Here is a 23,471-nt window from a genome sequence, read left to right as displayed (position 1 = left end):
TCGTGCTCTACAACGTCAAAGGTGAAACCAAACGTTATCTCAATGCAAAACCAAATGAAAATAAAAGCATTCGAAGTCATCTTACTAAGAACGTACAGAGCAGGGCCTATCAATGAATACGATCCAACTTGTTTTGATTCTGTAGCTTTTCCGGTATAACAGCACGTCTTAGCACCTGTTAACCGTGTTATTCCTGTCACGCCGGTACTGTGTACTTGCACTTGCATCGACTCCAAGGCTGTATTCCCAGAGCTTTTAGATCGAGCTGTCCCCGCGGGGAGTCTCACTAGATTACTGTCAGATAATCCGGCTTAAATGTCCGTCCTGCCTACTACAATATGTAAGGGGGTAATTAACATTCGTGTCAGCTCTGCTGACAGCTATTTAGCGTGAACCCCCAGGGAGTTAGGTCGATCTAAAGTAGATTGATCTAATCTCTGGAAATGGGGTCTAAGAGACCATGCCAAAAGACTATCGTACTAACTGTGGGTCAATATGTCTTCAAGGGGATTCTCAACTAAAGCTTCTTAAATGTCTGTCACGCCTACTAAAGCTAATTAATTACCGGAGGCCGAGCGTGCACGAAAGTTAATTCCCCCTAGCTGATTCGGTAGGTGTGACAGCTGCTTTAGTTAGCAATTTAACGTGAATCCCCATTTAGTTAGACTAATCCTGTTGGATCGATCTAGGCATGTGGACCCAGTCCACGATATGCTCTCTGCAGTACTGAGTTTTCTACGATTCGAAATGAAACCGAAGTAATTACATAAACACCCTAATTATTTCTGAAAATGTTAATGGAGGAGATCTTGGTCAGCATAAAGTATCACGTAATTTTTTTTCAGTGCAAAAAATATTTGTGCCAACCATAACAAATTATATCGATAAATAAAGAATCTACCTTTAATTTATTTTCTCTGATACTCGCTAACTCTAAGGCAACTATTATGTATTAATGACTTTGAAATTAGAAATTTAAGAAATCATTGACTTGGGTTTTTTAAAAACCATCATGAACTTGAAAAAAAGCGCAGTAGATCATAATATCGATTTCAGAATAATCAGTAAGGAGGTAAAGCGTACTCAAATCGTGAAATTTCCTTTTTTTCTCCCAAACGCGTCAGTGACGAGTGCGAAAGCATGCAACCCACTTGAAATACCAGGCGTTAACGTATTGCTTTTTATTTCTTCTAGCTCATGGTATTCTGATTCATTCTCGTCTTACAGGAAATATTTCACGTCTCTCTTTAATCTTATTTCTTGGGATAGTGATAAAAAGAAATAAGCCTCTTAAATACGTTTTTAAAATCATTTATTCATTATTCATAATTACTAGGGCGCACGTGAGTGCTCTGAATTCCACCCTGAAGAATTAATAACACGGGTGAAGTTGTCTTTATCTATTTATTTGTTTCATTTATTTATTTTTTATTTATTTTATTTTTGTCACGCGTTTAGGCATATTGTTTACATACATAAATATAATAATATTTATACTGGATTATACCATGTTTTAAGTCATATACAATTAAATATTAGTAGACCAACATAAAATACAGGCAGAAATAACAGAATAAAATAAGTTTCTGCAACAGGCAATATATCTGACTTGACGGGGCTGCCTTACAAAAATTAACCCATTTAGGTAACTGGTGGACATAAATATCGTTCAATTACTTGTGTACATTCAGTTGTATTGCCTTTTTGATAATATACTAGTATTAAATGTAAATGTAAAAAAATAATAATAATTAAAGACATACTGAACTTGGATGTGTTCACCTCTACTGCGATGCTACATGTAGTAATTGCCTACCGTTAATATACATATAACTGAGCTAAAGCGACTTAAATTGACTGGTAACAGTTACAAATACGTATATCCAAAAAAGTACAAATTAGCGATAGCTACTTTCTGATATGAAATAAAATATGACATAAGTTTCTAAATGCTTATTACTAAGGTTATATTATTTGTTTAGGCATTTTCAGCTGTGGATTAAAATAAAATAAAACATGCTGAGTCAAACCTACAAAAACATGAATTTATCCAAATGAAATCGCTCTCTCTCTCTCTCTCTCTCTCTCTCACACACACACACACACACACACACACACACGAACCAAAAACCCCAAACTGATATTTCCGGATGTGTTAGTGGAATGGATTCAACTGATCTTGTGCAACATGGCGATGTTCCACTCACACGTTAAACACACACCAGGTACAGCCCAAGGTAGGCCTACATTTACATGAATGTGTTCATCTTTCATTAGCCCTTCAGTGACTAACTGATCATGACATACTCGTAGCTATAATATTAACTAATAATAAAGGAATGGTAGTCAGATAGGAACCGTAGTCTGCCCTTCATTACCCACCCTGAGCTTCAGAGAGAACTTGAAACAAATAATAAACCACACTATAGCATTCCCTTGTCGTTTCAACTTGAAACAGTAAGGGCATGCTATAGTGAAGAGTTTTGTTTCAAGTTATATCTGAAGCTCAGGGTACCATTACTTTGTACAGATGACATTCGTCCCATATGCTAACCACAATACACCGACTAACCCTAAACTGTACTTATCATATGTGATCCCGGGCTTCCATTCCAAGGACTAACTTTCCTGCCACACCGGTTTATAATACCAGTCCCAAATAGGCAAGGGTACATACACGCACCGCGTATGTAAAACAAATGCTACAGCTTGCTAGCTAGCATATTTTTTTTCCTCATTCATAAAACCTGTTTTCAGTTCCACTGGTATTTCTGCTCAGCAGTATGCCCATCCAGCATTTTCAACCGACCTGTGTTAATTTACTAGTATTTTCCTACACTGGTGAAAATTCTTCGGTGTCCCTTTCGTTGCCTTCCAAAGAAAATTTCACCTCTTCTTCCTTCAGCTTGGGGATGCACTCGCTGCTGTCGCTAGCGGCAGTTTCACTTTCGTCACTGGAGGAATGGACCCTATGGGGAAAACGAAGTTGAAACTTAAACACTGGCATACGCTTTACAATGCAAATTTAAAGCCGTTACTCGCCTAAAAGTTGTATGAAAATGTATAGCTAAGTTTCTGAGACTGTTTTCAGGAGAAAAAAAGCTTTGACTTTCAAAGACTGATATCACTCTATTGACAATGCAACATTTTTTTTAATAAAGCACTCCCCAATCTAATACTTATCAATGAACCAACCAATCAATCAAACAATAAATAAATAGATAGATAAATAAATAAATGAACAAATATTTCAAACTCACTGTTTGAAAGCCAGCAGGTTCTTGAAACTGAGTTCCCTGTACTTGCCGAAGTTCTCCCCCTCTATTATGGTATCCGGCAAGCGATGGTGCAGCGTCTCTGGTAATAGGAGAGCCAGAATACCAGCGATAACGGAAGTGATCCCAAATATTAGATAAGGTAGCGGGCCCCATATTTTATTCTGAAAGATAAGAGGGGTAAAGTTGATCATATACCAGTACCATTGATCCACACGTGTTGATAACATAATAATGTATTTTTTCATTTGCTTAAGAGGAAAAATTAAGGAAAATGCCACGATTGAAGAAGTGCAAATGACTGTTTGGCGCGTGTATTAAACAACCGATAGAGTCCTTCGGCTATCCAAACCAATTATCCATAGAATCTTTTAAAAAACCAGATGGAGCCTCCATGTTAATTACGACAGCGTTGTGAATACTGGGTAGACCGCAAGATGATGGGCTCAAATGGATTTTGCAAAAATAAAATAAATAAATAAATATTTTGTATTACTATATCATAATAAGGTCTAAACTCTTTCAGTGGAGACGCTCACCAAGTCTGCCACAAACGGTGCTATCAGGCTCCCCACGCGTGCGCACATGGAGCCGGCCCCCACGCCGACGTTTCTGATGACGGTGGGGAACTGTTCCGCAGAGAAGACATAGATAATGGCGAAGGACGTAGCAATGGCGAGTTTTCCTATGAGTGTACAGATTATCATGAGGACTTTGAGATCTGAAACGACAAGAAGTAATATGAAAGCAAGCAAATAAATAAAACAGTTAATTAATAAGTAAACAAAATAAATAAATTAATGAACAGAGAGATATTTTTATGGAGGGCTGATTTGGAAGATGAAAATCAAAGGGTGACTATAGGCATGTGCGCACCCACAAGCCCTAGAGAATTCTTGCATACAGAATACGCATGCACTTCTTTCTCTCTCTCTCAAACATGCGCGTTGATTTAAAAGCACACGGGCCAAAAATGAAACACAAACCCACACGCAGCGACTTCAACGCCCATGTTCAAACACACACACACACACACACACACACACACACACACACACACACAAGCCAGAAACACTCGTCGGTGTATATCGACTACGTACCACGTGGTATTGCCGTCGTGATAAGACAGGCCACGCCCCCTATAACCAGAGAGCCAGTCAGAGGCCAGCGCCGTCCTATACGGTCCAATACAACAGCCGCCAGGATGTAGCCCGGGATCTCCACTGCCGCCGACAGGAACACGTTCAGGTACATGTTCCCGGCCAGAGACCCGGATCCTAGCGAGAGACCGTAGTAGACAAGGGAGTTCACGAACCTGGGGGAGAAATGACAGTATAGGCAAAGAGCACTATAGAAGCAATAACACTAGTGCTGATGGACAGATTCCCCGTTTATTTAGAGGATGTGTCAGGTGAGGCAAGTGATCGCGCTCTTTTTTTATAGATGTTGTGACACACTTAATCCTAATAAAAATGTTAATGAAGATCCAAGCTTTTGTTCTCACTTTTTTTAACACCTCATTACCCAATATTACCTTCTACCGGTAAATATGTACAGTCTACTGTTCATCATTTAATTCTTCTTGGTTTTAACAACTAATGTCCACAGAATTTTTGAATTAAAGGTACACACGAACCGAGCATCGGTGGAGCCTGGATTCCCAGTAACACATGTAAACCACTTCTACTACATTCTTTTATGACTCAAATAAATTCGACATGCCAAGGGAAAAACTGAATAGATCACTCGATGAGCCATTAAAGACCTTTAGACGGCTCCTTTCTTTAAATTTATGGTTGTAAATTTAACCTACTTTCGTGACCTACTTTCCTGCCCCATTGACATACAGCTTAGAATGCCAGCAGAAAAATCCGTTCAAACATCATTTTTGGGTAAAATTATACAATGCCTTTTGGTAATTCTCTTAGTTATACTATTTGAAACTATATGCTGGCATTTGGTTGGTTTCTGTGACAAAAATTGACTTTGTATGCATCTTTAAGGAAGTTTAAAAACAGCTTTAAACTTGCAATTATACTAACGATGTTGATGTTAAATTGGTCATTTCTTTTTTGTAAATAAATCAACAATCTTAACGAAAACGTCACTAAAATTCCATGTCATCGTCGTATGAAAAAGGTGCAGACTCGTATAGAGGTAACACGTACATGTACATTTGGTAAGGATCCAGTTTTTGGATATTACTTGATGAGAGAAAGCAGTAAGGCTAAATTAAATTTGCGTGTACATTACAAACGAAAGAGTATGACATAATCACACGTACCAGTTGAAAAATATGTTAAAAGACTTCTTCCTCATGTTAGGATAGCGCACCAAATCGATGAACGTGTATCTTCTGTCCTCCGTCAGCGCAGACTTGTTGCCATATTCAACCTACAAGTACAAAATTAACCAACACACCGTACAATTATTTAGTACCAACAAAGCGATACCTAGCACTAACATTCATCCGCTTTAGCAATGCTAGTTTATTTGTGGGTTGTGTGGTTAAAATGGGTGTTAGTGCTAAAAGATCTGCAGGTAGTGTTAGTTAACGCCAAAATCCCTTTATAATACTATACTTGTAAGTAACTGACCGTGTTTAGGGCGAGGGGGGTTCTTTGTTACTTTTTTATGTTAGAACCAAGGTATCACGTTGACAGACTCTAAGGGTGCTTTCCCAGAGATTTAGATCGATCTAAAGATTAAGATTTATATCGACCTAACTCCCTGGGGGTTCACGCTAAATTGCAGTCAGCCGAGCGGGCACAATAGTTAATTACCCCCGTACAGCTTTCAGTAGGCGGGACAGACGCTTAAGCCGGCCAAGCTGACAGTAATCTAGTGAGACTCCCCACAGGGATAGATCGATCTAAAAATCTATGGAAATGGGGTGTAAAACGTGAGGCACAGATAAGTACGCCGCCTTATTAAAAGGTCTGAGGTACACATGGCAAGGTCTTAGGCAAAATATACAATACCTTTTCTTAATAGACTATCTAGATATGAGCACATATATTTAGAAGTAAAAAGCCCCAATGCTTACACACCTCAAAACGCTTTGAGAAAACGAGTGATTCTGTCAACGTGTTTCCGTTCATTTTGGCAGCTTTGTTGATGATGGCATCCGCTTCTTTTAGCTTTCCCTGTGACAGTAACCACCTGGGTGACTCGTCTGCTATCCTAAAAATGAAAGTGAAACCATGAAAAATATACAAGTGATTTTGAAGTTGTTCGAAATGTTCCGATTACTTTCCGGTGGGTGATTAATGTATATCGGTGCCTCATCAAAAAGCATGAAAAAAAGTTAAGATATGCACCAATCAGTTAAAATGAAGAAAATGTAACAGTTTACATTATAATGGGTTTTAGCATATTGGTATGCGTAAAGCAGTGACATCATATAAGACACACGCGTTGCCACGTGCACAGATCAAGAACAACTGAGAAAAAGCGTTAAGTCACAGTTTTGATCTACCAGTACCTTACCAGTAATAACACAATATCAGACCAACTGGGGCTGAAATAACCAGCTGCAGCGTGAAGTAGTCCCTGATAAAGTAGGCTATCCCCGGCAGGATCATAAAACCAAGTGCGAACCAGGCCTGCATGAATATACCGGGAATCATACGGTGGTTCACGCCTATAGATTCCATCACTGTGAATGAAGATTTGGAAAATTACGGTACATACGGTAATGTTACAAATGCCTTTTTTAAAAAATTTTGAGATAATAGTGCAACATAAATGATCGTCAAATAATTTTGAAATAGTTGTAGTAGCAACATTATATCTTTGTCTCATTGAACTAAAGCAGTATAAAGTTAAATAAAGAGTCAATTGTCCAAAGTTTATAGAACGACAAAATAAAATTAACTTTTAAATAGCACAGTACTTCTTAAACCATCGTCATCATAGTTAATAAAGAAAAGAGTGCCCATGTACGCGTTTCCATGACAACTGACTTATGCTGAAATGACACAAGCCAACTTCAAACTTTACAGCCATAAAATATATATTTAAAAGATAAGATCTTTATCTTGTTTTTAAATATTCCCCCGCAAAAACTCACCTACGACAAACGCTATAGTGAAAGACCCGCCAGCGCACATACCAACGAGCATGCGCAGAAAGACGAAGCTCCAGTATTCCGGGGCGAATGCAGTCACGACACCGGTAACTACTTCAAATGCTATGCACACCAGTAGCATCTTCACACGGCCGAAGCTGGAAATAAAACAATGCGTTAGGTGAGAAATCATTTAAAAATTAATATTCCACTATTCTCACAAAAAAATTGAATTAAATTATTCGTTCTGAATATTCTGAAAAACAACAGAACTCAGAGAGAGGCAATATCGATTTATAAATCAATGAAACATAGCTACTAGTTTATTGTCGGAGAGAGAACCGATTTTCCATATTTCACAAAAATTTATCACAGATTGTGTTAGCAGTATGAGTATTTGGAACAACAGCGCATTTTACCGTTCCTAAAATAATACAGCAAATAGTGGATATAGTCTGTATACTGTGATGGCAACAGAAGGTGGCATATATGTATAAATCATGATAAAATGCAATGATAAGGATTTCAATAAAATTGCTCATAATTTTACCGCAATATTTTCAGAGCATGCCAGTCCTTGGTGACCAACATAAAACTCAAGTGAAAATTCTATTTTAACTCTTCAAAGTATCTATACTACTGCGGGCACATGTGCTGTTTGCGATTTGATAAGACACGGGTCTCTGTCCACACAAATGGAACGTATATCAAGGAGACTTAACATCTATGTTGATATGTGTGTTTCTCACTGAAGGGATTTATTCGCGAAGCCATTGGATCCAGGACCTCATTTAAAATGTAAAACATTGCTGGAAAGTTACCACAATATTGTGGTAATGTTATAATCGTGTGTGTTCTCTGTTTTCTGGGCTGGGCACTATAAATGACCAACCTCTGCCCTCCCATATTTACTACCCCCACACCGACAACAACTGATAAAAAACATCTGATTATACCCATGTTTATCCCAACACACCTCAACATAATATAAAGACGCATATTATGTTTAATGACACAGTCAGCCCTCACCAATATTGTAATTGGGACCCACCTTTTTGCACGTGAGCCGCCATCTTATGCTTAAGGCGTGACTCAGCTGCAGGGCCAGAGGAATTTTCCCAGCGGACACCTGAACCTGATTTTAGCACACGGCATGCTGGTAATCTTTTCCTTTCCTAATCCCAACTATTTACTAATCTCATTTTATTTTGCTGTCCTAAATTGTGGACGTACTCCACATGGTATATGTAACTCAAGGTCAATGTAGACGAACTTGTCAAAACAGGGTTGCGTGGTCACTTTTTTTCCTTTTTTTTTTTTGAGTTTGACTATGTCAGTAAAAGAATCATCGCTCAGTACATCTGACCATCTGTCATCTGGTTGAATTTCTCTATTAAAAAAAATAATAAATAAATAAAATAATAGAATAATAAAATAATAATATGAAGAAGAAGAAACAACAAATGCCGTATTATTATTATTATTATTATTATTATTATTACTATTTTAAGCGAAACAAAAACAGCGTTGTGAATTCCATTACTACAGGGGAGATCTAGTTTAAACAAACGATTAAATTTTTCTCAATTTTGTAACCAACTATTTTCAGGGTGTTTTCGTACCGAAAGTTTCCATCCGGTGATCAAAAACTGCCCCCATGTTTGTCATGAAAAATATCAGTTCTGAGATTGTCAACACATCACCTGAATGTCAAGAAGAGGACTAAGACGGTTACAAGGGCTTCCCGCATGTGTGATATGGGTCAAGAGGCTCGTTGTGGACACAGCGCACTTCTGTGCGCACGTGCGTTAATGACGACATAAATGGCGGGGTATTTGCCGTGCGTGAGGGTCAAAGACGGCAAATAGATAGATTCATATCTGACAAAACAGAAAAGCTTATTTGAAAAGGTCCCCTGCTTAAATGTACTCTAATGGATCGGGTATTATACAACGACTTCCTTTTTGTGGTTGTAGAGAAATTGTATGCTCTCCACTAGTACATGTAGCCTATTTTGATATAAGTTGACGTTAACCCTCAGTGTAAAATGTACGCGACAGGGGAGCTATCTCTCTCCTTACTAAGGAAATAGCGGGGTATTTACACTTTCTTATTTGTTTGCACATACATATATTGGGTATGTACACAGAATACTTTTCGGTAAGCGTTTTGTACTTGTGATGAAATATTTGTTTTATACAGAAGAAAATGAAGAAGTTAACATGAACAACACCAAAATTATCTCTATGGTTACATCTCTTTCAACCTTTGTGTGATTATGTATTTATTGATATCTATTTATGCATCCTTTTATTTATTGAATTAATCGTTTCACTGTTGTTTTGGCGGAATAAAAAAAAAACATGCTTTAAAATGTGCTTACTGGCACATGGAAAAGTAATTGTTTGGCCAAAGCCTACTGTCAGTATTATTATAAATGTTATTATAATAATTATTATTTACACTGTCTGCTGGTTAGAGGAGATGATATCAACAAACTAACCCAGTTTGTGGACAGCCGTCCAGTGCTCAGTTAAAGAACCCATAAGTAAAGACAAGCTGTGTTATGTAATACTGTCTACCTCAAGGTCACGGCCCAAGGTCATGAACCAAGGTAACGACCTTTCAAGGGATTGTCCTGTCACGTACCCGCATACTACACTGGTGTAAGAATAGGTAAATACGAGGACGATTCTAGAGGTTCAACACATGTAAACCTTTCTGATATAAAAAGGCAGGTTTCACCAGACATCGGTATGCATACACTGTAATTACGTCATAACTGTACCAAAGATGCCAAATTATTTTACGGACATTAACACATTATTTGGGGTTTGCCAGCATCTACACAAACTGGTATGCATCCTTGGGAAAGCTTGCATAGTTCTGACTGGTAAGCCGTGGATTATTTCTTACGCACTTATTTTTTTTTTCTTGAAAACTTACAAAAAGTGGGCAGGTGCCGACCGTGCGTTCCTTGGTTTATCTAGAATGTACATTATGTTCGTGCCTTTCATTGCACCCCTGGAAACACTGTTCTTTAATACATCTATTTCTATCTCATATATCAGAGTTTACCCAAAGAGAGACGAAAAAGAAACGCTCTGCGTATTCAACGGTAAAAACCAACCCACAGACAATATATGCCGATTGTACATGATGCCACATAGCGTTATGGCGTTCTGCATGTACTGGACACAGGCGATAGGTTAGTTTAGCATATAAATAACAAGGAGACAGTACTGAAATAATTCCGATGAAGAAATATAATCTTAAATCCCCCGGTATTGATATTAACTTAAAATAAAGGTTCGTTCAAACAGAAATACCCGTATGGCGAGTCACGTTTTAAGTTTTAAAAACCACATTTCTTTTAAAAAATGTTAGGGTATCGATGGATTTGGGTTCCTAGCAGCAGACCCTTCGTCATCAAATGTGCTGTGACGGAACACAGTGAATTTTAGTATGTGACGTCACGTATCGCTGCACTTACCGATCCGAGAGGGCTCCACATCCCACCGCTCCAACCATAAACCCGACCATGTAGATAGACTGAGCTGTGGCACGCATCCAGCCTCTGTCACATACCAAATTCCACTGAAAATAAAAATTAAAAAAATGAGATGGATTTTAACAATGCATACTATATCTTCTACCCCTCCAATTAAAATAACGATGACGAAAGCGTGACGGGCGTGGATGTGTGTGCGCGTGGGATATACATGTTGTAAACATGTAAAAATGACACCTGAAACCAAAGTGAATCGATACAAAATGCAGTATAACAGTATTAGACGGATGCAGATTTCGAGTGGGCTACCGCGCATGCACAGCTGGTAATAAATGTAATAAACAATCCTGTAACTGTGAAACCAAACGCATATCAGTATGATACAAAAGGATATGTTAGAATATATGTAGTCCGTACGTACAAGTGATTGCCAGTAACACGCAGTACAAGATATCTAAAGGAGGGTCATAGTATCTCTACCTTTCAATTGATTATTGACATGTGTCAATTTGTCCAGAGGGTTGGGCTTAGGGAGTTGAAAGTGATGTTAACTTTTTATTAAACGCTGAAATATTTCCACTCGATACTTGGGCTATACTCGTTATACCTTATACCCAATAATCATAATTTTCTGTTTCAGGGGTGTGACAGGGATTTTGAAAAAGAGATTCCATTTTTTTTCTATCTTACTGAGACAGGCAGGTTAGACTCCATAAGCACCGAGAACAAAATTGTACGAAAAAATGGCCGTCCAAATTTAAGTAGGAAGTCTAAAATGCAACTGGACGTCTGTCTGTCTACTGTCCTGACCTAAGTTCAAGTCCCAACCTCTAGCGTCCCTCCAGCGTCCCTCCAGCGTGTGGCTTGCATTACGTTAAAGTTGCCATTGCTGACAAAACAATAGCCCCTGTATGGCGTAAATTATAAGACGCATACCACAGGTTAAGTGCAAACTTTTTTTTAAATTGGAACAAGAAGCAATAAATGATACTTTATGTGGTGTGAAATAAGACTGCGCTTCATCTCATAAGAAAATAATGCCAATTTCGTGTCAAAATAGACCAGGGCAATGCAAAGAAGAAGAGAACACAAGCTAGTCGACCTCCACTCTTCTTTAGGTCGACCTAAGCTTCAGAATTTTAAGTTTTAATTTGTATACTGTGTACATCGCTGAGACGAGTTTGGGAAGCAGTCTAAATTCCAGGGTTTTTTTAATATCAGTATTATTTTTATGAACTTGTTACAGGGAATTGGCGATTTAAAACGCGCGTGATTTTGCAAAAGAACACACATAGGCGCACTCTTTGTAATACATAGACAGACACTCGATTTCATTTTGAAGGTGGGAATATCGTTCTTAATACAGCGCAATAAATATTCTGACAATTACGCATTATGACGCGTCGCTTCCGTATTGCGCCGTGCCCCGATATATCCAATTCCACCCTTGTTTATTGCAAATCCAATTTCACCCCAGTTGGTCAACAAAAGAGGAGGGGAAGAATCGTATTTGTCACACGGATACACAGGGCTTTATATCGCTGCCTCCATTATGCCATCTTCGCCAAATTCAATGGACTTTCACCTTAGTGTCATTATGCTCTTCCTTTTAGTGTGCGACCATCTAAGGACGAACCACCCTGTTCAGTGTGCGATTCACTGATTGCACCGAATTTTGATGCGCAGTTTGGGAAAATCTGTACCAGCTTACGCGTGTAATTTGACACCCGCTGTAAGGTCGACTATTGTCGCGTGTTTTAGTCGACCACCCACGCATGGGATTGCAGTGGGGGTGTGAAGACACGTGGATGAGAATAAAAAAGCAGGGGGGGGGGGGTGGAGGGCACCTCAGAAATTGAGGTGATTTTATCCTTTGCCTTTGCTGTGATCACAAATAAATGTCACAGTGACGGGAGTATGAGGACAAGGCAAACTTTGAGATATTAAAAGTCGAGTTGACTGGGATACATTCTGGCACAGTGACGGGAGTATGAGGACAAGGCAAACTTTGAGATATTAAAAGTCGAGTTGACTGGGATACATTCTTCTCAACCTCTTCGAACATTTTCAATTCACTTATAATATATATATGCTAAGTTCCACCTGTTTATTCATATAAATGTGGATAAAGCTTTTCTTACATTACATCTGTATTAACGACGTCCTATTTCCAAGTTCGTAACAATCAGTGAGTTTGAAAATAATAATAATAAATAAATAATAGAATAAATAAATAAAAATCTGACATATTCTGACATGTTTCAGAATATACGTGTGAAATATCCGTTTGGAAATTAAGCAAGCACTACAACAGAAAATTAATTTGACCTTCCGAAAATGCACCTGTGTGAACTTTCCCTGACTCCCCTGTCTGCGACCTCTCAGTGTCAATTATCCGTGACGGTAATTGGTTCGCGTTTATTTTTGCTAATATATCTTCACCTTAAAATGGCAATTGTCAAGAAATAAAGAAGTGAAAGAAATGTTTAAAAGTGAAATGAACATGCGTCTGTGCTGAAAATAGACGAATAAAGTAAAAACAAGAAACTGAAAAAAAAAATCAGAAAAATTAGCTCGTGATAAACAATCTACGACAGAAGAAACGTATTTTAAAAGTAACAAATCGTGCTTCGAAAGAAAAAAAAATCCCTGGTTTAAAAAGACATAAAAGCTGAAAAGTAAACGTTTAATGTAATCCTACCTCCGTCACTATCGTAGAAGTGAAGTCAGCATTGTCATACTCCCAGGACCCACACTCCGCCACGAATGTTCTGTTAAAGACGTGTGACGACACACCCACGTTGTACGTCGTCTCCGTGCCGTTCCAACCCGCGTCTCCGACCAACGCAGAAATTCCCTGGGCAGCCGAAGCGATCGACGTATTAACGACAGACTTCTCGTATCTTTCACACTGACTGGGAACCATTTGTCCTTCTCGCTCCTCTAAAGGAATTCCAGCGGCTATTTTTTGCGCCAGTGTCCAGTTTTGACCAGCGTACGGCAGGGTACACCAGTGGTTCGGGTTTCCTGCCAAAAAGAGGTGGGCGAGGGTGTGAAGTCCCGTGGGAATCCCCACCAGTCCCATGAGAACGACCACCGTGTACTGAAACGCGCCCCACTCTCCGATGACAGAGAGAATATCGTCAAAATTCATCCTCGATTCTTTTCAAAAAAAATTCGTCGTAGTTTCTTTATAAAATTGTGCTTTCTTTGTTCCCCGTTGCTGTCCGTGAAAAACGCGTTTTCTTTTTTGTCCCTTTCCTGTCCGTGCTCTTTACTGCGTTAAGGATTCCTGTCTTCAAGTTTTTCCCCACTCCTAAGCCTAGAGCTATGTTTCTTTTATGTCCGTGCAGTAAGATGTGTATAAAACTTCTCCGGGTAGATTATCACCGTGCGGGTGACCACTTTCGGAATGGGTAGGAATTTTCCGACTGTCCTTTTTAAATCGTCTCCCTCCCGAACTGTTCAGCACTGGCTGCACCTTGCACTGGCTGTGTCCCGTTACCAGGTGCCCCCTGATGTGACCTGTGTTTTTCAATGTGGTTTTTAGAGGCGTCCGTTTTAGCGCGTTCTCCACTCTCCACTCCCAAAGCGCCTTGACCCCAACCTTGTCGCGAAATTAGAGTATTTGCTGTCCGTGCGAGGCCGCAAATTAGTGACCACTCTAGAGAAAAACTTTTGACCAATCAGATGGCAAGGTCAGAGGTCAGGATGGTGGACAAATGCAATGACCCAGCTCTGATTTGAGAGACAACGTGGAAGAGATTAGTAAATGTTAAAATAATGATGCGTGTCCACGTCAGATTGCTTCTTAAGAGAGTGTTGTATAAAAGGTCAATACAGCAATTCCGAGACTGACACTGAATGGAGCTTCCTCGGGCACACCAGCGTATTTGTTAGACTGCCCTTTTTCTTTTGTTTTTCCTTTTTTTCTAACTTTCCTTTATTCTCCCTCTTTTAATCCAACAGAGAGACAACAGACAGTTGAATGAGAGAAAATGTAGTTTCTGTCAACAATATTCAACATTAAATATATGAAAAAAATATCAGTTGTACAATGAAGCCCTCTCTCTCTCGTGTCAAGATATTGCTGCCGGCTTGCGATTTTCTGAGATAAATATTATAAATAGATCTATTGTGCCTTCCTTCCCTGCTGTCTCTCCCTAAAGTTAAACTGTTGGTAGGAATCCGAGATAGTCAATGGCCTTATGGCTGAAAGTTTGCACTAAAGATGAACTTTGTTGATATCTAGACAGTACGAGCAAACTGTGGGCAACAGTCCGTAGAACAAGACTTCCGTTTATATAGAAACAAATGTGTCCTGATTTTCTGGATATTGCGCATCAGAATTTCGCAGGTATCTTTCCATGGATTTACTGTAGGCGTAGGTTGTGTACTTTTCCGTAGTTGGCTTTCCCTCTGTATCTCCCTAAAATATATTTACCTGTACGTTTTTTTTCCGGTTCGTCCTGGAATATCTGCCTTTTATCAACTCGACTGTGACAAAGCTACCATACGCATTAGATCAGCCGAGAGCCTTGTGGCCTTTTCGTCTTCCAGGGGTGATGGATTTTATAGAAAAGTTACGCGATGCATAAGGGAGGCAATACGAGCGAGTGAATACCTGTTAAATCTAGATTGAAGCGAAAAGCTTGTTGGCGTTTCACCAACACTTATTGGTAAGAAGTACAAGTGACCTCTCTTACGCCGTAAAAAGTTTTGAATGAGATTGGTGAACACGAGAGGTGGGGGGGGGGGGGGGGGAGGGGGGACACTAACCCCTTCCCTCTACCACTGCTCCAAAGAAAAAGGGATTACGCTAAGGACTCTTGCTGATACGGGAAAATATATTAAGGGAATGACCCCGGGGACACTGTGATATGGCTCTTATTGCACCATTTTCTCAACGAATTGTCCACACACCGCTGTACTGATACCCCAGCACCTTCAGCGTGCCTTCATTTTCTTGAGTCACGTTATAGCTTTTACTACCCCGATAGCACTGATTGAGATTATGTATTGTAAGAGGATCGAATGTCGGTCGGACCTGTAGCGAGCAATTTCAGATGTAGGGGAGGGAGGCTCTTTTTTCTTCAATGGACCTTTTACCCTTATTTTTGACACAACCCAAGAAATGGCATAGCACCTAGATCAAGATGTGAATCAGAGAGGACCTTTCTCGCCCAATGTGAGGGGTGGGGTGGGGGGGGGGGGGGGGGGGGGCTCTTGACCCCACCAAAAACTTTCCTCCCTACAGACATTTCTGTCAACTAAAATGAAAAATAAACAACAACAACATTCATCAATTTAGATCACAAAGTAAAAAGGGACCCACACCTTGCTAAACATTAGTTAAAAGTTTTTAAATGTTTTTAAAATTTTTACCGACTAGAATTAAAATTGTCAAAGCTATTTAATTATTCTTGCTTTAACCGTGCTGTGATTGCAACAGAGAGATCAAAAAGGGGCGAAAATAGCAGCACTGCCTACATACCTAGTGCCGGATAGAACAAGTTTAGACTGGTTTGGTGGAGTGTGAAATGTGTTGTCATGCGCTGTGCTTCAATCAATGCAGCAGGATCCGTTTAATTGATCGTGTTATGTATGACGGTTGGAAAAACATTTTATAATACGGGGTATCAACAATTAGTGTTCGTGCATGTAAGTGTGATGAACCGCGCAGACAGATCAAATTCTCTCGATGTTTCTTATCATTTCATTTATTCAAAGTGGCAGCTCATATTTGTAAAGTTAGCTACACGTGTATTGTATGTTCATGTAAAGAGATTTTTAGAACAATGCACTACTTTTAATTACCATTACAAAGGTATAAAATCACCTTAAATAAACTTCAATTTAGACAAAGACAGTCTCACCACAGTTTTTATCAAACGCAACTCAGTATTTCAGATAATCAGATCGACCATAGAAAAAAGACGGATACATGTACTTTGAGGAAGGGAGGGGGGGGGGGGTAGCCCAAACTTGGGTATTAATGGATGGCCATGATCTTGATTGGTCATGAACACAGTGCACAGTGATAGTAGTAGAGCGAATTCTATCCGTTTGCTAGCTCAGATCATATCAGTCAAACACAGCAACCCAATCATCAATAAACGATTGATATTTTGATCGCGGTGCAGGTAGCAGCTCCATATACATTGTAAATGGATACATTGCGTCAGAATAGTCTTGGTTTAGAACAACAAACAGACACTCAGACGGGTGAGATAAGCAGTAAGATCACCTGAGACGGGCACCTGTATTTGCTGGTGTTATCTAATCGTACATAAGTTGTTCAAATATTATGATGGAGATAGCTCCTGTCCTTGAGCGTAACTCTAGTCGTGTCTTCCATCGTTTTGCTTGAGAAGGGGGAGGGGGAGGCGGGCAGGCGACAAGGGGGGGGATGGGGGCAGGCGACAGGGGGCTGCGGTGGACAGGGGGACAGGTGACAGGGAGCAGGGGACAGGGGGGCTGTGGACGGGGGGCTGGGGACAGGGGGCAGGGGACGGGGGGGACAGTGGACGGGGGCTGGGGACAGGGAGGCAGGTGACAGGGGGACAGGGGGCAGGGGACAGGGGACAGGGGGTAGGAGGACATGAGGACAGGGAAAGGGGCAGTCAACAGGGGAACAGTGGACAGGGGGATAGGGGGTGTCTATAGTTCTTTTTGTTTATGAGCAAGTGAGTGTTGAACATAATGCGAACAAAAAAAAAAATAATTTATGAATCAAAAAAGGCTCCAGACGTGAATGATATTGGTATACGTTTACATATGTATGCCGTCACACACACAAACACACACACTAGCGATTTCGCAGTTTTTTCATTTATTTATTCCTTATTATTATTATTATTATTATTATTATTATAAATGCTTTCTCTTCTTCTCCTTAATTCTTTCTCACACTGCACCGCGCATTTAGCGACTTCGGTCAGTTCTGTGGTCAGTACACAAGGTGACCGCCAGCAACGCACCCATTGACCCTTAGCAAGAAAACTGCCAGTTTCAGATACAGCAGGTCCGAAATGACCCGAGTCAGCAGGTCTAAAATAATGATAAAGTTCACGACAAAAATTGGCCCCGGTTCAGCGGGTCTATGATAATACCGGTGACTCTCCGCCTGAATATGCTCACACAGCTGGCCAAGGTGGTTAAGACGAGGGCTAGTTAGGAACGGACATCGGTCTTGCTTTCACCATGAGGAAACCCAGCTTACGTGTACAAATTTTTTGTACCTCAAAATTTCAAACCTTTTCGGATCAACCGGGGTTCTATTTTTCATGACTGTCTTTTGTCGCTTAAAGCCGTATGCACAACATTTCTATGGCTTTTTCGTTTTAATATTAGTTTCAATTTACTGGACGTCAGAAACCGGCGCGATAGGCAGTTGTAATCCAGCTATGGCATCTTGACAGTCTATCTTTGACCAGATCGAACGTGTGTAAACACACCAAGGCAGTACTTGAGGCGTTGGTTTAATTTTTGGGGAAAAAAATCCAATCTCTTCCTGACGGAAATGCGATACGTGTGCTTGGTGTCATCTTTATTGTCTCTAAGTACACAGTTTGTGTGGGAGAGTAACATGATGAGGCACGCTGTTGGTTTTATTACATAATCGTGACTCGCGGCCGGACGTTCCATCGTTCCATCTGAGAAAACTATTCCTACAAACCGTCTGTGAAACTCTTAACCCACAAGCATCTAATTAGTTTGCTAAACCGTCTCTGTCTTGTCTGTCTGTCTGTCTGTCTTGTCTGTCTGTCTGTCCTATCTGGCAAACTGTCTCTGTGTGTTTTGTAAGTCTACCTGTTTTTCTGTTGGTTTTGGTTAATTAATAAATTTATTGATTAATACATACATGCCAATTTCCCAGGGATACGAAACAAGGAGCACAACATGCCCCAGAAACCAGACTTCCCAACTCATTATTGCGTTGCCACCAGTCCATAAACAGGCTGCCAACGCATGCATCTTATCGTGCAAAAGTGAGAACGTTTCACAATGAGCAGTAAACGTAAGTGATACATTCTGCCACTATTCATTTTGCGAGATTGACGACTCAGTGACAAGGCTGTCAAGCGAGTGAGTTAACTTAATTGACCCCCGCGCTCACGATGAAAGACCCCTAGGGGGGCACATATTGATAAGGTGTGACCCCCGCGGAAAAACGTTGTTCAGCCTCGAATAAAGACGAATGGGATTACGGCTGTTGAAAGGCCGTGTAAAAGGCAAAGCGGGAATCCCGCGAAAAATGTTGTTAAGTTGCGCTTTGTAAAGCCAAGCTTGCACTTTTCCGACGTCATTCCGCGAACGCTGAAAATTCTGAAAGATAATTTGTTGTGCTGTGTGAACACCTCCAACTAATTAACTTCAGTATACAGAAGAAATCAAACTTGTAAAGAACTTGCGCAGGAGCGAAAAGTCTTCTTTTAGCATAATTACATGTTTGGGCTTATAAAAATGGACCGGTACAAACTGCATCGCTGAAGTATACCGCTTGATGTGAAGTGGTCTTAATTGTATCAGTGGTCAGGACTTGTACTTAATTGATGTTTCCAGTAATTGCGTTACTAGGAACCCATCTTTATAATAATAATAATAATAATGATAATAATAATAATAATAATGCAATTGTACCTATGGTGTCGAAGTTTTACAATGCATTGATGAATACACGATTCTACCCAAACTAACCAAAACCAATCAAAAGAGAAACAACAGCAGTTGTTTAAATTTATTCCCGGTGATTAATTTGTAAACGAATTTTAGAAGTTTGGTGCTGATATATCAATCCAAGCGTTTGTGCCACAGAATTAATATCGCGAGAAACGACGAGAATCTAGAATGACATCACGTAATGAGTGTTAAGAGAGAACTACATGTATATACTTACTTTAGATACAATAGACGACTTGATCTCGCTCTGGTCGTATACCCATGAGTCACACTTTGCAATTTTTCTGTGCTTGGTTGTAGTTTCAGACGTTTTATTGAAAGGATAGGTCAGGTTTGTGAAGTCAGATGAAATAGTCAGGTTAGCCTTGGTCGACTGCTGACTGAGAGTAGAAACAAATTGATGATAAGCACCATCTTTGGGGTTTTCAAAGCGTTCACACTTGCTCAGTCTCAACGTCGGGGGGTATTCGTCCTCCGTTGATTTCATAGGAATCCAAAATTTCAGCCAATCATCTGCGCCAAATGTCTTAGTCAAGTTGGTGGACGAATTGGAACGGGGAGTCAATGTCAAGGACGTCGCATTGAATTCTGGGATAGCACAATGGTGGTCAGGGTCTGCTGCTAGAAACACCACGGCAAGATTGTGACAGGCTGTTGGTAACCCAACCACTCCCATGAGACAAAAGATCAGCATTTGCCAGCGCCCCCACTCGCCTACGGTGCACAAAATGTCATCGAATCCGGCCTTTCCCGACTTTTTCTCGGACGCCGCCATTTTGTGTCTTCTGTATACCAGTAGTTACAAGCAGACGACAAGATTGTATATATTCTCCGGTATTCGTTCGGATTCCTGAAATAATTTAAATTAATTATCTTGAATTTAAATTAAACCATTAATCCTGGCCATGCAAGGCGGCTGCCGCATACAAGTATATTATTGTGTTAGATGAGGCCACAACCACGGTCACAGCCAGTTGTTGTTACAGAAACAATCTTTGACCAGTCGAATTAGACACCAACCGCTGGTGTAACGAAACCGAGGATCCGTGTAACAAAAAGTCCTCCCTCCATTGAGTTATAATGGTTAGGGTTAGCCTGACCTAAGTAGGTCTCTATCAAGGGCGAGGCTCACATGTACAAACGAATGGGAAGCGGTCTCTCTATCATTGGGGACTCTCTGTCACGTTAACACAGGGACAAGATGGACATGGGCTCTGCCGCACCCATCGTCTATTTCTTTCTTTTTGGAAATATGAAGCGTTGACAGACATAAATATCTAACCTTGATATAGTCAAGCCAGTACAACAGATGTACAGCTACAGGTAACTCGATTCCCCATTCACGTCCTGTAACCATATAGACACGCATTGTGCTCTTTCTCAATCAGTTAAATTGTAAGTAAATAAAATGATTAAAAAAGAAGTATTTGGGCCATTCATTGTCTCTAAATTTGAAAAAAAAGGCTTATAGTATGCTAGACATTTTTATTCATCGAATTCACAGGGAATGCAGCTTGATCTAAAGTTAGCGGGGGTCGACTGGTCGTTCAGGATCTCTAATATACACTGTATAGCATTGCAAATAAAATGTGTATAAAAATAAACGAACGAGTTCAGAACAACTGGTATGTAATAGCTAACTGAGGTAATCATAAAATATCAACCGCCATAGTTTTCACACCTTTGTCCATCGTGGGGCTACATTGTTGTCGGATTATCGTGTAATTTTTGCATCGATTTTTTTTATATACAGTGTCCGTATGGTTCAAATGGAGTTCAAATTCTCCTAAGGATGGACATTCAAACTGCTTGAGAAAATGGATTCAAACTTTGAACCATGTGAGTCAACGTTTGCTGGTTTGCACATACTGCAATCTTATGTATGCGTTACTGTAGAATATCAATTAAAGTTCCGATCGTATTCTTTTAAGCAAGATTGGAGAGGAAAAAAAAAACAAACAAACAAACGAAAAAGACAAAAAAGAACAAATGCTCAATGCTTTGTAAGAGATGATAATCGGTTCGTGGATCAAATACGAACAAGCACCAAGGGTCATGGGCTTCCAAATCATCTTTATCCCCACTTCCAAGCCTTCCCTTAACTACCCAGAGGCAGTCCTATTTATATTTCCATCACTATTTATATCTCTTGTCTGCCTTAATTAAAATATTTAAACATACCCACCCTAATTTTGATTTTAAAACTTGACCTTGTCTCAAAAGACACGAGTGGGACCATGCGACATTAACGACATTTTAAGGGACGAGGGTATTCACTATAGGGGCGCTGCCGCGTTCCTTACGCTGCTATATCTGTTATACTGAGGTACTACGCGTTGGACACTTTTACTGCTTCTACATGCGATTTACAATTCTTTTGATTTTGCTGTAAAAAGAAACTGTAGTGTGTATCTGTAGAAGTCCACTTTCACTAAAGAAGACCAATCATGGAGGCGCCTTTAAAAGATACAACACTATGACATTCTTTCCAGTTGAATAAAGATTATTCAAGGTTCATAAGAGTGTTGAAAAGGTACTTCTGTTTATGTCATTTTTATCAAAATTAAAGCAAGTATTAGTAAACAAGTGGATCTCCCTTCTAGGTATAAGTGGCATGGACCAAATTTGTTACAAATTCCTCCTGTATAGTTCTTTTTTTTTTCAGCTGTTCTATAAAATCGCATGGAACTTTTACCTCGCTTTGGCTAACGGCTTTTTTTAAGCAAAACAGACGACCATGGCACCTACCTGCTTCAGTCTCAGTACAGTCCCTTATTAATGGAGTTACTCAGTACATCACTTGACTTTGCTCTGATAGTGACGTAATACGGGATTGCACCTGTGACCCCCCCACCAAAAAAAAAAAAAAAAAAAAAAAAAAAAAAAAAAAAAAAAAAAAAAAAAAAAAACACTTGCGCATGAAGATTGTCTCCTGGCTTCTTCTACATATTTTATGTACTTTTCTCTCTTGGCCTTTTATATACCCTCTTACCTTGTCGTTCCTAATATTTATAGGCTAAATAACAAGGGTGCTCCTTATTTCAAGTGAGCATTAAAGTCGATCGTGTGCTGGTAATATTGTTGTCTGTTTGCAAGCATATCAGACAGTTATCATGGTTGTGACGAGTAAAACCAGTATATTTTGAGTCAGAGACAGCCGAACTCTTGCACAACTAATCGTTTATCTAATATTGAACTCTAAAAGTCTGTCAGTTATCTCAAAAGATTATTAGAGCCAAAAGCATGTATCTGTGAAATTTGCTGCATCTAACTGCCTCGTTCGTCGAGATCAAAGACATTTAGAGAACCCATTTGTTTACTCTCACTATCTCCGCCGTAAAATATGTATCTTTTGATGAAACAGGTGCGACGTAACTCACAACGCGTCCACATCATATCTGTGCCGTTTTAACACAGACACAAACTAAGTATAATCCTCGGCCCCGATAACCCCCACTTTTTAAAATAGACTACTGTTATAGCTATACACCAGTTTAAACTGGTTGCGTGTTTTATCTGTAGATCTGACCAATTAAAGATTGCAAAAACAGTAAAGAAAACTACTTACCCTTAGCGCAAATTGGAATCTTATAAACCGTCCTTTACACTCTGTCTTGTTTTAAAACATTTTTGAAACGTCTGAGTGTTTATTTTGTGTCCGTGGATAAATTGTTGTGCAGTCCACGTGCTGTCTGCCATTGCCTTAGCGTGTATATCTGGCTTTTGCACCCACACTAACACTTAATGCTTGTTCAATTTCAAAGGGCCTTTAGGGTTAGATAAATAGACCAATTTGTGCAGAGTGATGTCTTCGTTTTTTATCTTAAAGTCAAGGTCGCTGGGGTTGGTCGTTGCCCCCAGCTAAGTATTCATTGTTAAATCCCTGCCGCGCGCCCCCTCCCGTTTTTTTAATATTAAATTTCTTTGTGAACCC

At 39.8% G+C, this 23,471-nt stretch overlaps 1 protein-coding gene across 2 annotated transcripts; it reads right to left on the bottom strand.

The window, feature by feature from the left end:
* Window positions 1-1,295: 1,295 nt before the first annotated feature.
* Window positions 1,296-22,387, bottom strand: LOC106175125 (organic cation transporter protein). Of its 2 annotated transcripts, XM_013556970.2 has the most exons (11): window positions 22,286-22,387; window positions 19,755-20,387; window positions 10,838-10,941; window positions 7,348-7,502; window positions 6,765-6,933; window positions 6,326-6,458; window positions 5,560-5,669; window positions 4,376-4,590; window positions 3,815-3,996; window positions 3,261-3,439; window positions 1,296-2,969 (listed from the first exon to the last, which is right to left on the bottom strand). In XM_013556970.2, exons 2-11 carry the CDS (start codon window positions 20,310-20,312, stop codon window positions 2,834-2,836), a joined length of 1,941 nt encoding a protein of 646 aa, XP_013412424.2. In that variant the 5' UTR covers window positions 20,313-20,387; window positions 22,286-22,387; the 3' UTR covers window positions 1,296-2,833. The 2 variants fall into 2 exon arrangements, with proteins under 2 accessions (XP_013412424.2, XP_013412425.2); XM_013556971.2 differs by lacking the exons at window positions 19,755-20,387; window positions 22,286-22,387 and adding an exon at window positions 13,557-15,464.
* Window positions 22,388-23,471: the final 1,084 nt, after the last annotated feature.

The sequence above is a fragment of the Lingula anatina genome, chromosome 8 (genome assembly GCF_051362555.1).
Source record: "Lingula anatina isolate TDL-2025a chromosome 8, LinAna3.0, whole genome shotgun sequence".
Taxonomy (NCBI): Eukaryota; Metazoa; Brachiopoda; class Lingulata; order Lingulida; family Lingulidae; genus Lingula; species Lingula anatina.
The sequence above is the reverse complement of the archived record's forward strand: the minus strand, read 5'-3'. Positions and strand labels throughout refer to the sequence as shown.